The sequence below is a fragment of the Buteo buteo genome, chromosome 2 (genome assembly GCF_964188355.1).
Source record: "Buteo buteo chromosome 2, bButBut1.hap1.1, whole genome shotgun sequence".
Taxonomy (NCBI): Eukaryota; Metazoa; Chordata; class Aves; order Accipitriformes; family Accipitridae; genus Buteo; species Buteo buteo.
Window position 1 is genome coordinate 76,062,496 of NC_134172.1, and position 15,813 is coordinate 76,078,308.

General features: G+C 39.4%; 1 protein-coding gene across 1 annotated transcript in view; it reads right to left on the bottom strand.

Annotated features, from left to right (window-relative positions):
• The window catches only part of TAF4 (TATA-box binding protein associated factor 4), a 40,597-nt gene that overhangs the window by 23,946 nt on the left and 838 nt on the right, over positions 1 to 15,813 (bottom strand). Inside the window, exon 2 of the mRNA XM_075020389.1 lies at positions 13,256 to 14,344. Within this exon, the coding sequence (XP_074876490.1) occupies positions 13,256 to 14,344 (1,089 nt within the window). The remainder of the gene's footprint in view (positions 1 to 13,255; positions 14,345 to 15,813) is intronic.

Below are 15,813 nucleotides of genomic sequence, written 5' to 3' on the forward strand. Positions count from 1 at the left end.
TACCTAGCAGGTAGCCACTCCAACAGCAACATATCTAGGTGTCACCCTCTCTCAGAATAAATGCTCCATTTCTCAGGGACTCAGATTCATACACCAGGTGACATACTGAAAGACTTCATCTACAGTTAGCGAGCACCTAACAGGAGTATCATGCTCGTCACTGGGCATACCAGCATGCAAGAATGAAACTCTTGTGTATCAGTGAAATATAAAACCTAGAAAGTATCCTATCAGATCACAAGTGACAACATCTCTCTTTCTGATGCGGATACTGAACAGAAGAACAGAAGGTTCAAGCTTACCGATTCTGCTCATTACCCACAATGTAGTTCATTGTCTAATTCAGATCAATTCAGAACCATTACTAAGAAACCTAGACTTTCAATAAGTTTATGACAGAAGAATTAATGTATGTATGATCTTGAAATTGCATGGAGAATACCCTTTTCTAGTCTCCTGAGAAAATTCTCTCCTTAAAGTAAAAAAGTAACTGAACTTTATTTCCACAGAAAAAACAGTTAGGGGCAGGGGGAACTGTTAGGCAGCAAAGAATCACCTTCAATACACACACATGTTGATGTTCAGAAACAATGTCCAAGCCTAAAAGAATAACTAGAGGATTGATGCTTCTGGTGTAGGAAATCAAAGTCCTTACAAACATCCCTAGAAATGAGGGTTATTGATCATAAAGTCCACTGACATCTGACAAATCTTCAAATCCTAACTAGATTTGCAAGGAAAGTTCACTAGGAGGTTATCTTAACATCAAAGCAGTTTGTGCCTTAAGCTCTCAAGCACATACTCATTTGTGGCAAGATGCTGCAAACATTTGACATGGCAAAAAAAATCTGACAGTAATCATAAGCAGGCTGTGCCATATTAGCAGAAGAAAGCTTTATAATAGTATCCCTTCTGTATTGTCAGAAGAGATTCTGTTGCAACAAAAAGGAAAGCAAGTGTGTGTAAGGTTATGCAAGTTGATATCATACCCACCACAAAAACCATATAAAGCAAAGGGGATGAGTCAATGATCTGTAGATGATTGGATCGGGCTATATGGAGACCCTGGAATGACAAAACCTTCATAAAGGACAAAGTTTCTAAGACTTTCCCAATACAAAAAAGCTATAATAATACTGGACAGACAGCTGGAGAACAGAATAGCTGCCTATACAAACTACAGGAAGAACTTTCAGCAGAAGTGATATACGATAGGGTCCCTTACTGCAGAAAAGGAAATGATAACCTGGTACTGACATCAATGCTGTCCAACAATCCACCATTCCTCCTCTTATGATAACTGACCCACCTGGAAAAGTTCTCACTCTATAGGAATGAAGGGCCAGGAAAAGAGGGGAGAACCTATCGAAGTCTACTAGTCCACTGCAACTCCATGAAAATCTGTGTAATTAAGGGAATCTTCCCTAACACAAGACAACTTTTAGCAGATTTAGAATTATTTACGTATGTCAAAGAAGAGCATCTGTAATAAACCAGCAGACGTGTAGCAGGTCATGAAGGACAATCTCTATACCAAGTCATCAGAAGCAGTGATTACAAATCAAGATGAATAGCACAGAACTTTAAATGGCAACATAGCTCTGGATTAGATATTATTGAAGACACGCTACTTTGTACCTGATGAGAGATGTGCACCACCACATTAGATGCACTTAGTTTAGGTGCTTAGAACCCCAAGTGATCTGCACTGCACAACAAATCCAGAACAAAACTTCTACTTGAACTTTCTTGCCAAAGTCTTTGACACCGTCAGCGATCCAGGCTCTTGAGTTTCACGAACAAACGTGGTTGGTTTGGGACTTCTATAAAGGCATCTTAGCTCCACAAGGATAACCATAGTGCTTATGGAGAAGCCTACATAGTACAGGTACAAAACCAGCTTGCTGAAAATGAACCCATGACTATCTGTGGCTTCACCTGCTCTAGAAATGCTTGCACTGCACTGGCATGGATGAAGTCAGCCTGTACAAACATGAGTTAGTAGTAGAAAGGTTCCCTGCTGAGTTGCAGGTCTAAAGGCCATAAAACTGCCAGGCGGTAATAGAGCTGTCCAGCACACTGGAGCAACCTGAGATACTGTACCAGATTCCCTCACATCTCGTTTCAGGGTAATGGGTACCCTAAAGCAATGAATGCTGAGGTTTTGCACACAACTGTATTGCAAGCACACAGTGTGCACTATGCCGAACACATCTTAAAGGTGCCTGTTAAACGTTCAGCACCTGTTGTGCTTAAGGTGAGCTACAACTTGGCATGAAAAAAACGTGGCTGTCAGGTGTTGCTTCAGAGCATCTCTAACACAAAACACTTGCAGTGTCTCCTGACAGGCACTAAACATTACACCATAGGGAAGACTGGCATGGCACAGAGTTTTGGAGAAGAACTTTCTACAGAGCTACATCAAAAGCACATCACTCCTTTCACTTTTAACTCCTGCCACTCTGGAATAAAGTCAAACTTTACCCAGATAAAATGTCTCTAAGTTCTGGTACAGCATTAGCTACTACAGCACTCCATTTGCCTATTATCACTCTCCCCACATGCCTAATCTGCACACACAGATCCCAGATCATAACTAACCGTTATGGTCTGTGAAATACTAATTCTTGAACAGCTGATTTACGATTATTGCCAACGTAGATGAAAGGTACATTCTCAAAAATCATCAAGAATCCTGACTGCAGTGCACAGGAAATGTATTTTGAATAGACCAAGTACACAAGTTCACATTATGAAAAATTGTTTTTGTCTTTTCTTACTAAAGAGTCAAAAGACAAAAGAAACTCAACTTCATAGTAAAAGCTTTTGCTTACTTTTACTATGCAAGGATTCAGTTTCAAACTACAGAGCTCAACTGTACTGTCTAAAAAGTGAAGAAGAGAAGCATTTGTAAACTACTGATTCACAAGTCTTAAGAATATAGTTAAAGAAATAATGTCATGCTGAAGTGCCAAAAAGCCACTGTATTTACAGTGATCCCATATGGAAAAAAATCTTACCTGCTCATTTGAAAAGGTGCGCAAGAAGTGTTCTAGGAAATATGTCATTTTATACAGCAACAATTGACAAACACTTCAACAACAATGTGATTTGAACTATTTTGACTTTTCTGGAAAGCTATATTCCCTGAAAGCATGTTAACGTTCCTTTCTAGTCAAGCATACAAAGCCAAAACACCAGAGTGCTCTGTCAAACTGCAACCCAATCATCACCCAAATCTGTCCTTAGTCTGATGCAAAAAGAACTAAGAAAAACACTATCAAGAGCTAAACAAATTACTTTAATTATTGATGTCAAAGTGATTCAGATTTAGCTCTGCCACTAATTTCAATATACTTACATCAAACAACAATGCAGTTTGAGAAAGACACAAAATAAAATGTCACTAATTCTTCTGATCTGTTATTCTAAACAGATTTTAAAAATCAACTAGTCTTCACTTCTGGCAAGCGGTTTGTCTATACCAAGGCATATCAACATTAGTGCTGTTCAAGCACCTGATGAAATGGGAATGGGCAAGCTACTTTGCATTTACCACAGTCTGCACACAAATACTTAACGAAGAGCAATGCATTAAATCCACATTATCTTCCTTGAAAAAGCAACACCCTAAAACAACTAAGTACATGAAACCCCATAGAAAACGCATTTCTTTAACTTCTCCCCACTGTGAATGCCCTACTCTAGGCATACAGCCTTTGTAATTTCAGCAGTGACAACACCCTTTGCTGATGCCACCTTTTCACCTGGAGCTGCAGAGACCCGATGTTAGACAATTCCACCGACTGACAGCTACCCAGGGCAGCCTCAGTGGAAACATTCCCTTCAAATCCTCCTCTGCAGAAACAGCCTGCGATTTTATGACTCTCCAACTGCCAATACAGAAGTTATTCTGCTTTGAGAATATGCCAAACACTATACCTGTGAGTTCAAACACAAACTATCAACGTGGACATGATATTACATGTCATTTGGCTGATAGCAACATTTATTAAATAGCACTGCTTTTTCAGTTAGTCTGAACACAGAAATAAAAGTATTTTCACACCTGTAAGCTTGAATTCACAATGCTTTTAAACAAAATCAAGTCTCGTTTTGATTTTTACTAACCATCAAATGCACAGTCCTGAGTAATGACTAAGCTTAATGACTGGGTATGACTAACACTTATAAATAATTAGTGCCTTCTCTCCCCCTCCCCCATGGAGGAGAGGGAGGAAGAAAAGAAAACCAAATGATACACTGGAAAAAAAGGAAGAATGAAAGGAAATAAGAGGTTGAAGTTCATGGCACCAACACTTGTCTCTTCCTCCAATCTACCCTTAACACTACTGCAAACATGACGGCATGTATGTTTATTAAAAACTATGAGCTCCTCATGCTTTTCTATAAAATTCTGCACAGTTTAGCCACTCTCAGCCTTCCTGCTCAAGATCTCTTCTTCCGACCTCCTCCACTGATCCCTCAGCAAACACTTTTCTGGTCACCTACATTGACTCTTTTGCCACAGGTGCTGCAATTCCTCAGTGCTACTCCTTGGAGTTGGTACTTCTGACTCATGTGAGTACAACTGGTCCCACTTGCCACACCACCACTTACACTGAATGCACCTGATGTTACTACATTCTGAGAGAAGCATTAAATCTAACCCTCCCTTACAGAAATATTTGGTTAATAAACCAAAGGAAGGTGTGAAGACAGCTTACTACAGCCTTGCTACCCCCTCAAACCATTTAAGAAAGACTAGAGTATGGCACCACACCTCACTGCTTAGTTTTTGTTTATACTCCGGTATCTAGAGCACACATTTTTCAACTGAATCTATACTGGTTGTCTGTACAGAGTCTATCCAGTATGTGCTTTATTCTGTACAAAAGTACTGTGATGGCCTTGAACAGTTCAGCTACTCTCAGAAGCATATATTAATCAAGTTATAATGATAAATTAGACCATTTTTACTAGAGAGACTTACTTGATTCAATACAAATCTTACAATAGTCATGCTAGTCATGTAAAATAATATAACATACTGATGCAAGTTTTATGTTACTAGTTGTCTAGGCACTGGTTACCACACATCACTGAAAAAAATATTTTAGTAATGCATTTTAAGGAAAAAAGCATCAAAATTAAAAGATACATGGTGTTCATAATTTACAGTTCAAATTTATAAACAGAGTTCTACACTGACAAGAAGTTAATTTTTATCAATATACTTTTCCAAATCCCACAAAAAGACCTTGGCAACTGAGTCGAATCTTGCACTAAATCCTGTACAAATACACAGTAAAAGGACTGTCCCTGGGTAAAAGGATTTATAACCTATTTATGCACTTTGCTGAGAATCAGCCTTTTATGCTCAAAGAATAACTTTCTGATCACTGGTAATACAAGTACAGAAACTCATCTTTTTCAAATGTTATTTCTAGCCTGACAACAGTTACAGAGCCAAAGATTATCTACATTTGTACAATGCCTTAAGACAGCTCTACTGAGGTGCTGAACTCTGCCTATACAGATTTCACTGCAGAAACGCGGTTGTATCAATTCCTTATGATTGTCACCTCTTTCTTGATTATTGATAATCTACACCATTATATAGTGATGATAATCAAGGTTTTGTTCTCACCAAAAAGTACTCTATATTTAAAAACCCCTTAGTTAAAGGCATAACTAAGGCCTCAAGAACAATTATTTCAGTTTATATTAAATATTATGCTAAAGACACCTGAAGAAAATTACTCCAAGACAGGAGGCTCTGTGGTAAAAACTTGGCTTTCAGTTCCTTGAGACATCTGTACCTCCAGAAGACAACCAGCATTTCTGGAAGGAAATTACCACAGAATAGAATCAGGGTAAAATTTTCCAGATTAAGCTGAGGTAAAACTGTCCTAAAAGGTAAAAAAAAAAAAAAATTTGCTCTATTCATGTGTTCATCACCTCAATCAAAAAAAGCCTCATCTAATAGGAAATACGAGTGATCACACAGTCTTTACACCTGTTTAATTACAGCCTGGTCTGCGTACACAGTTTTTATGCTTCTCTCAACATTTGAGCTGGAAATGGCACCATTTTGCCACGACAATTTAGTGGTACAATCTCCAGTGTGGACACAACCATAGCATTGTAAGAGATGCTTATTGTATAAGCTATTTTCCTGCTCTTATGAGGAAGCAGTACGCAAGACAGCTGATACAGCAAAAACTGTATCCAGACAAGAAAGGTTTTACAACTTTCAAGAAACATGTATCAGTATAAATACACTACAATTCCTTGCATTTAGGCAAGACCTTAATTAGTTTAAAACCAAATTCAAGTTAACGCATTAACAACTTGCAACAACACAAGAACAAAGCCTGAATATCCCTGCAGCCACTGTCTCTGTAAAACAACTGTGTGCAACCTGTCAAAGGGATAGAGACGTACTGAGGCTTTGGTCCCAGAAGTGCACCATGGAAACTTCGGCAACGGTCACAGATCACACAACCATTTGTACAGAGGAACATCCCTGTGGCTGTGCACAGAAAAAGCCCGTTTAACCTGTGAGCACCACATACTCTTCTCTCGAGTTTGGCCTTCCTTCACATACAGCTTTACAGTTCATAATACAACTGAAATAACTGTCTACTAAGTACAATTTAAAATTCCTCTCTATCATTGTCTTCAGTTGGGACAAATACTACTTTCAAAATCCTTTTTTCATGCCACTACCTCTTTAAATCTTCTTTCATGAGAGCTAATATGCCTAACATAAAAAGGTTAAACTTGCTAATACTGTCTTCCAAGTGGCAAAAGCCTTCTTTTTAACATCAAGCAATGGCATCAAATTCAAGGAGCAGATTCAGACAGATAAATGGAGTTATAAACATTCATAAAGTTTCAACACAGACAACAATCCTGACAAGAGTAGATACTTTCAGGTAAAAATGTTGATTTCAAGTATTTATGACAAAAACTGCATATAATAACAAAAAAATGTTTCACATGTTGTGTTAAGTGACTTGTATGTCCAATTCCTACTAAGAAGATTCTTAGTATTTGATCACACAGTTTTTATGAGAACAGAAAGCCAGAAAGCAAGCTTTCCACAAGCCAATATCTTCTCTTAGCTAAAAGCCAGTTAGGCTAATATCAGTATTTTCAACTGCGTTCCTGAACTACTTCATATGTTTTTTTAGGATTCTATTTACAAAACAGAGAAGACAAACAATAGTAAGAGGTTTTCATACACCAAAACATTTCATTTGAAGAGAGTTTGTGATACCTACCAATTTGTGTCTTATCAGTACCCAAAACTGTTGCAGTTTCATCTCAGATTGCTAACTTTGCTGCAGCACCCTGTGTCAGTAAGTGATTCAAGTCCTGGGCAGCATCCAAATTTGTGGTCCTCAAACCAAGACGCCGCATTTTACAAGTAACCCACATAGATTTCCAGAGATGGAAAACTCATTCAGCTCACTGAACATAGAAACACCATGTAACTTCTAGAGTAGCAGAATGCAAAACGGCTCAAAAGAAATCAATCACTCACTTCTGGTCATTGACCAACAACCTTGATCATAAACCTAGTGATACCCAAAAAACCCAGAAAGACCACAATTTGAAGGGTAGACAGGCATGTAAAACAAATCCATACATGCTCTTCCAAAGGCTGCTGGGAACAATAGTGTTTTCCAAAAAGAACCGAAGAAAATGTAGTCAAAGTTAATAGCTTTTGTAGCTCAATGGAATCACAATTATATTCTCATTAGATCCCATCACTTAAAACAGACATCCTTATCAGATGTGCAGAACATCTCATGACACTCATTTTAATAAAAACAACAAAAAAAATCCTATTGCACAGCTCTCTGAGTCTTAAGGTCTTTGGGGTACAAAGCTAAGCATGCAGGATTCCTCAATTATGAAAGTTGCACTAAGAACAAACACAACTTTCAGTCTGGCGACATATGGCAGATCTGATGTAGCAGATTTCAAATAAAGCAAAATGTTCCTTTTGCTGATGCATGATTTGAACATAAAATCTACCCCTCACCCAGAAGAGTTCTGCAGAAGAGATCCACAGTTATCTTTCAGAAAGAGAGATACCACTTTATGCGCCAAGTATAGGACTCCCAGGCTCTAATCTTGGCAAAATATCGATTCCCTCATGGCCTTCGGCAAGTCAGAACTTTTCTAACTTGCTCTTTCCCCCAGCTCTAAAGCAGAGTGCATACTACTTTATTTACCAACCACACAGGCATGTTTCAAGGATTAAGTTTTGTAAAATGCTTTGAAAGTAAAACATACTATAAGTACTCTAAGAAGCTCCTATTATCGTTGTGCATTACAGACATTATTTTTAACAAAACAGAGCCATGCCAACACAGTTAACAGGCATAATATTGGCAGCACATGCAACATACAGGGAAACTATAATCAGGATATGTTTGAACTCGCTTGCTAGTCAGTGAGAAATAGAAACAACTACATTCCACTACTTCATAGTATTTCTTCTCTTCCTTTCTATATTTCTTACATTACAAAAGTCTGTGGATTTCCTATTTATATTCCCAGTTACTTTAGGCACTTCGGGGGTACGTGTTTCAAGTACAAAGTAATCCAAAGAATGCCATATTCAGTATGAAAAAGTAACACAAATTGTTTTACAATTAAAAGATTCTCTGATTCTTCTCAGCCTGCTGCCTTTCTCCTTTTTCTAGCCACTCTCTTTTGCCTGACAACCTAGCACCCTACTCCTTACTGAAGGAAACCGAACTATTCCTGCGGAAGTTATTTCTCAGTGACTCCGGCTCCAAAGAGTATGACAGCTCAAGTCAAAAGGACCTGAACCCATGCTTTAAATTAAGTATGTGTTCAGGCAGTTTTCCCATCCTAAAGCCACTATAATCAAGGCCTAAGTTAGAATCCTTCTCGGATAGCTAACACAAGCTAAAAATCATTGGTTTCTACAAAACTTAAGCTTCTATTTAACACCAAGTGAAGTTTCCAGCCTCTAAGGCCATGAAGAAAATCTTGAATGTGCAAATAGATGTAGTCCATCGTCTAGGGTCTCCAAATGTGTATGTTCTTCCAGGTACCCTTTACTTCTAGAAAGCACCAACAGTGAGTTTAAACCAACTGCAAAGGTCATTTGCGTTAGTACTGTTCAGAACTGTGGACCATTCAATTTTTAAAGGAGCCCCATCAGTTTCAGTCAGGAAACTGCCCATCCTGTAGTCACCACAGAAATGACACATGAGATGCCCTCCAGAAAGAAAGCAAAGAAGAAGTTTACTCTCATCCCCTATCATCAGCTACTGGCAGATCCAAATGAGTTTTGTGAAAGTAATAAAGAAGTTTTATTATTAGATACAAAGAAAACAAATCTGTGATAGCAGTTGTACTACAGCTGCATAACTGCATTACTGGTAATGAGAATACTGGTCATGGTCGCAGAAGCAAAAAAATTACATAAACTATTAAGACGACCTATCCTATTTGCTATCTTCACACAGGACTGAGTGTCACAGAATCTTGTTTATTCAGGAAAAAAGATAGTTAGTCTTTAGGATCAAGCTAACAAATTTTCATAAGTACTAACATTCACTTGGCAGGTAAAAGAAAAGAGGGGAACAGGGGGAAGTGAAGGTTTCTAGATTTCAGTTTCACCTAAGCTAGTGGAGAAAACTGTCTGGACCTACCAGCTCTATATTGTTCTTATTGTATACCTACAGCACTCTCTCCAATCTGCTCTCTTCTTTAAGCAGGCACCTTAAAAGCTTATTATGAGATGCTTGTACATAAAAATAAAGCAGAAGAGAGTAACAACATAAAGCGTCTGCAAGAACAGAAACCAAATCTTTGAACCCCCAGTTGACAATACTGCTAAAGCAAGCATGAGCTCATAGATATTGGTTTTGAAATTGAATTATAGCATTGCAGGAAAAGATAGTATTTTGAAAAATGGTTTTAAAGTATACAAGTGTTGTCATTTTACAAGATGATTCTACCATGTGTCAGCGATGACCTCTAAACACTTTACGAACTCTTACATTGCAAAAGATTAATCTTAGGGCATAATCTCAGTTACACTTTCCTGCAGACTTTTCTGACCATCTGTAACAGCAGAACACTGACTTAAGGCTTTAAACTCACCAATTTTCCTACCTCTTACCATATTATTGTACACAACACATTTCACATTATTGCTTGAAGTACTCGGAAACAAAGAACTTCATACAATGTATTTTCAGTCACAGTTTCAAAAGATGTTATATCTTTAAAGCAGCATTGTATATAGAGAAACCCGTGTTCCTGCCCCCTAGAAAATCATCTGACAATATTTTCATGTCTTTTCTAAGAAGCTATAAATAAGGTTATTCTTGGACCTTCATTACCCTGATCTGTCCAACTGGACCACAAATTTCCAAACACGGGCTCCTGAAGAAAAGACTAAGCGCCATAGTCTTCTTCCTCAAAGACATCAGTAGAGGAAAACCATTATTAATGCACAGATGATCCAAACAGTCCGGTTTGTTTAAGAAACAATATACCAGAAGGTCACAACAACTATGGCCCATTAGCTCTTCAAACATCTCTAATTTGGTCAGTCGATGTTTGTTGCACAATTGCCTTGATGGAATACAAAGCATTATTCTAAAAGTAATATATTTTAAAGAGCATTGATTGAGCTTATTTACCACATGCTCTTTTTAAGAGAACATTTGAAACCTTTCAAGGTTTCTAATTTTCAAGTCCCAGGTTAATAACACTTACTGACATTTTATATTCTGCTTTCCCTACATGTGAAACTGTAACTGTATTTTGGAGAGCTAGAAACGGTAACTCGCAGTAAGAAAATAACTATAAAACATGTGCTGCTTACTCGTCAAACCTTCCGTAAGAATTTTCATCCTAAGTGTTTGTAAATCTTGGTGTAAAAAGTGACATGTGCAGTGTATGATCTCAAGCTATTTCTAGCACCAAGTCTTACAAACTCTTATTAGCACACACTACTAACTTTCAAAAACATGAACTTGTGAATGCAAATTTGATGCATACAGTAGATGCCCAAGCACTGCAGTTGCAGCTTCATACTACCAAAAGTACCTTTAAAAATCTGGCCTATGATGCTGTAATTTGAAATACAATTTCAAAAGCATAGTCATCTATTCTTCTTTCACTATGAACATATATGCACTCTACCAAAGATTAAAACAGTTGCATGTGGCTAGACTTTCAGCAGTACTTCTTAGCCCTTGCACCTGTGAGGCATTTGTAAAAGCTCAACATCCATCAGTTCTTAAGTGTTCTGTAAGAAATGCTTTATGCAAAACATTTTCAAAGTTGGCTACTTTCACAAAGTATAAAAACGTAAACCAAAGCAATTTAAAAAAAATAATCTGTTCCACTAAAAAAAAAAATCCTTTCCAATATTAAGTCTGTCTTACCATGCAAGAACCCAATTTCCAATTTCTATGTATTCAGTCATGTATATTTGCTTATTTTAAGAGTCATGCTATTCTTTTGAAGTTATAAATATTTTTTTAAAGTGTAGGACAGACAAGAAAAGTGCTTAATAAAAAACCTCAAGTGTTTAGAACCTATATTGTTTTACTTTGATCTATGGAGACCTCCAAAGGAGCAATTTATGGTCCAATTATGCTTAAGGACTGGCAACGCTGCTTCTGAGAGTAACACATTTCAGTATGCTATGGCAGTTTGAAAACATCAGCTACCTGGAAAAAGGGTCCCACTGGACTCAACAGTAGTATTTTTCCCATAATCAGGTTTATAATGCAGTATTAGTGAAAATGTAGGTATGCATGGCAATAGACTGTAAACCTGAAAAATCCTTTGATACACTGTGGCAATAAATAAATAAATAAGGCTTTTCCAGTCTATCAATTTACAAGCTTCAAATTAAGCACTGGGATTTCAAGGGCTGAGTTTTACTGCTATTTTTTTAAATGAGCAACATGTGTCATTCAAATTACTCATATAGGGAATAATCTTCTATACAAAAAAAAAAAAAAAAAAAAGAGGAATAATTATGCCAGTTAGAACTCAGACACACAGAATGTTTGACAGGCTTCATCAAACTACACAGCATCATATACCATAGATAGTATATTACACAAAAAGATGGTGTGTAGTAACACAGTACGGTTTCTGATCTACCTTATGGGACAGGTGCATTGCTTTAAGGTCGGTTAGGAGCTTCAACAGATGTATTTTTACTAAGACCAATTGAAATAGATGATACACAACCACTACTGATCTCATCCAGTACTAGTAGCAAAATTTAATTAGTTGTTCTTTGCACACTGCCCCAAAAACAGTGAACAGTTAAGAATACAGCTGTTGCTACATATTATTAAAAAGACAGGAAACTATGTGTAGGTTCACACAAGTATTTTCAGTTAAAAATGAAACTGGATACAAGTCTGGTTCAAAATAATAGCAAATATATAACCTTAAAACTCCAAATCTAGGATATTTAAGGAGGGACAGAACAATTCTCAGAAAAGAAATGCTTCTCATCTTGCTTTTTACTCACCCACTGAGTTCAGGACTAGATTCCTTGTCCAGAGATGCTCAGCACTAAGCATGAGACTAGCTACTACAAAAGCTGCAACCCTAGACACAACAGGGTGAGGTAAGGACATAGGAAGACTGCCTTTTGTATCAGAACTCCAGTGACTAAAAAGATGATCATAAGCTTCAAATCTGTGAGTTTTTAAGTCAGACTTCGAAGGTATTTAAAGCAAAAGAAGGTAGTTGTCTTGTGTTGCATCTGCTGCTTCCCTATTCATGAGTGCTCTGTGGTACTGGGGGCACACAGGGACAGAGAAGGAACAGAACAGCACACGAAGGTTATGTGAACTACTGACAAACCGCCTTAAAAGTCAAAATGCCTTACATGAAAATGAAACATCAACATTTCATTTGATAATATTCCATTGTCATGCTTTGGCAGTTTGCAGCTTCCTCTACACTCACACTGTAACAAAGATACCAGGCAGAATTATTTTCAAATGATTACTGTTGAAAAGACTTTTTTGGTCACCCGAAATCATATCCCAAGTAGTGGAGTGCTACTATGCTACTACTCAAAACCAGACGATTCTCATTGTTAAATGTAATGCCTTTTGCACAATTCACAATTAAACAGCAAGAAATCTTATTTGGATGCCTTCCTCCCTGCAAGAAATACACTTCCAAAACACAACCCCTCAATCCTTTTACTTACCTGGTGGTAACTGAAAATTCTGAATGTTAGTTGGATTCTGAGGTGGCTGAGGCAAACGAGGTGCTAAAACTGTAGGAGTCAAAGTTGCTCTGATTCCACTCGTAGTTGCTGTTGGAGTCCTTGGCAGACTTTGTGCCACCGTATTGGCAGTGCCTTTAGCCATTCCTGTGGGGGTGCCAGGAGCTGCAGGAGGTATCCCACCAGGATTGGGAGCAACATTGGAGAGCCCAGCTTGCATAGTTTGCCCAATAATCATGTTACCCCCTGTAGTACTGGGCTGGCCACCAGTGGCCAGCGTCTGCTGTTGGGATACTGCCTGGACTATAGTTTTAGGAGACTCGGATTTGATGACCTGTGTGGCGGGAGCCGCTGGCACAGTGGAACCAGACTGGCTGTTCACAAGCGACGTCTGCAGGGAAACTCCAGATCCCACAGTGGCTGTAGCAACAGCAGGAAAACTCCCCACACTGATGGTTGAATTGATCACAGTATTGCTCCCATTTTGAGTGGCTGCACCAGCTGCAGCTACTGTGGGTCCTGCTGTGTGTATCGGTGGCCTCACGAGCGTTACCGTGGACGCCCCAGTTCCGATGCTTGGTGGTGGTTGCGAGGAGATAACTGTGGGCGAGGAGGAAGATGCAGAGGACACAGCAGTATTAAGGAAAGAAGTCTGGATGACAGTGTTGGAAGCTGACGGCAAAACAGCATTAACGGTATTTCCTTTCCCCACAGATCCAGGTCCGTTGTTAACGAGAGGGGCCACAGCAGGTGCAGAAGCGGGGTTAGCTGTCACAGGAGTCCCAGAGAAAGCAGCACTTCCTGTATGGTGAGAGTTCATCACCACGTTACTCCCATTCAAAGTTTGCACTGTTGTGGTCCCAATCTTGCCATTCCTGGTGGACAAGGCAGTTGCCATGGTGCTGATAACCACCGATTTGCCCTGACTGAGGGTCCCTGGAGCAGCAGTGACTTCAGATCCTCCTGCTGCTGCAGTGGTGGTGCTGGTGCTCGTTGTGGTGGCTCCATCCAGAGCTGAAGTCTGGGACCTGGTGTTATGATTAATAACACCCCCTTGCACTCCTCCTGCTCCTGCAAAACAACAACAAGGTTAAACAGAGAGAATGGGCAAGAAGAGAAGTCCAGCGAAGACAGAATGTTCTCCCTCATCGCCAAGTCTTCTCCATCTCCCAGGCTGCCTGCCTGGAGCCCAGAAAACGGGACAGAGTACAAACCGAAGGTGACTTTGAAGACTTTATCTTGAAGCCCCTGATTTCCCACCAAAGACTGGCAGATTCAATATTAATTGTAACACCCCTACTTTCAACACTACGGTAAGACAAAATAGGGAAAACAGATTTGATATGAACCAAGGGAAGGGAGGAGAAAGATCATTCCCCATTCTAGAGCCTGACATCACATTTAGCAACAGGACTGCAACTGCAAGGAGGGAAAAAAGGCAACGGAAGACACATTAATAAGACATATTCCCTATGCCCAGCACACATTACCCTTTAATCCTTTCATCTCCTACAGAGTAAGTCAGTTAGATCAGGAGGCTCAACAACAGCAAAATATGAAAAAGTGAAAGGAAAGAAAAACATTGGCCTGGCAAGATAAGAAGTACTGCAAGGCCTAGAGTAGGTTACCAGAAGACCCCTCCACTTTATTACAGAATTTGTTATTCTGAATCTGAAGTTTCCACAGCCAGAGATAGTTAAAAATAAATAAATAAAAAGCAAAGCTGGTTTTGAGAAGGGACAAGATGATGTAGCTTCTTGTCCTGAATAATCCTCGTGCCCCTTGACGAGGCCTGGCGTTATCACAAGTACAATCACACAGAGTCCAGGTCCTGGCCCTAAGGAGACAGAAATGGGAAAAGAATAGTGACAGACAGACACCGAGATGCATGTTATAAGGGTTAAGGAGATCCTCCTAGAAGAGCTTCATTAATCATAACAGAAGGTCTGTAATATCTTCTTACACTTCAGCAACAAGAAAGAAAGGAAAAAAAAAAAATGGGGGGGAGGGGAGGAATTGCAGAGAGATTCTGGGGAGACATTTTTTTTAATTCCCCTGAATAACAGCTTCCCTCCATTCTCATATAGTGAGCCCTTAGTCCCAACCTTCACACTATGCCCCTACAACCTTCACAACATGAAGAGGGGGAATATTCCCAGGTATCTACGGGGGGTGGGTGGGTGGGAGAAGACATTGTACAAGGTGGGGTGTTGTGGCCTGAATTCCCCCCCTTCCTGGGACCTGGTGTTGTGACAACACCCCCTTGAGGGCAGAGGAGGAATGAGAGGTGTTGAATGCCCCCTCCAAGCCCCTGGAACAAGGGAGGGGGTGGGGGAGGAATATCCAGGCAGGCAGATATGGGGGGGAAGCATTTTGAGGGACTTCCTCCCCTTGAAATCCCCCCTCGCTTCCTCCTCTACAGGAAATAGGTGTCATGATTAATAACACCCCCTTGCACTTCAGCAACAGAGAAGGGGGAGGGGAAGGAGCATTTACACAGACAGCTAAGGCGGCATTATCAAGAGGGAATCCCCCCCATA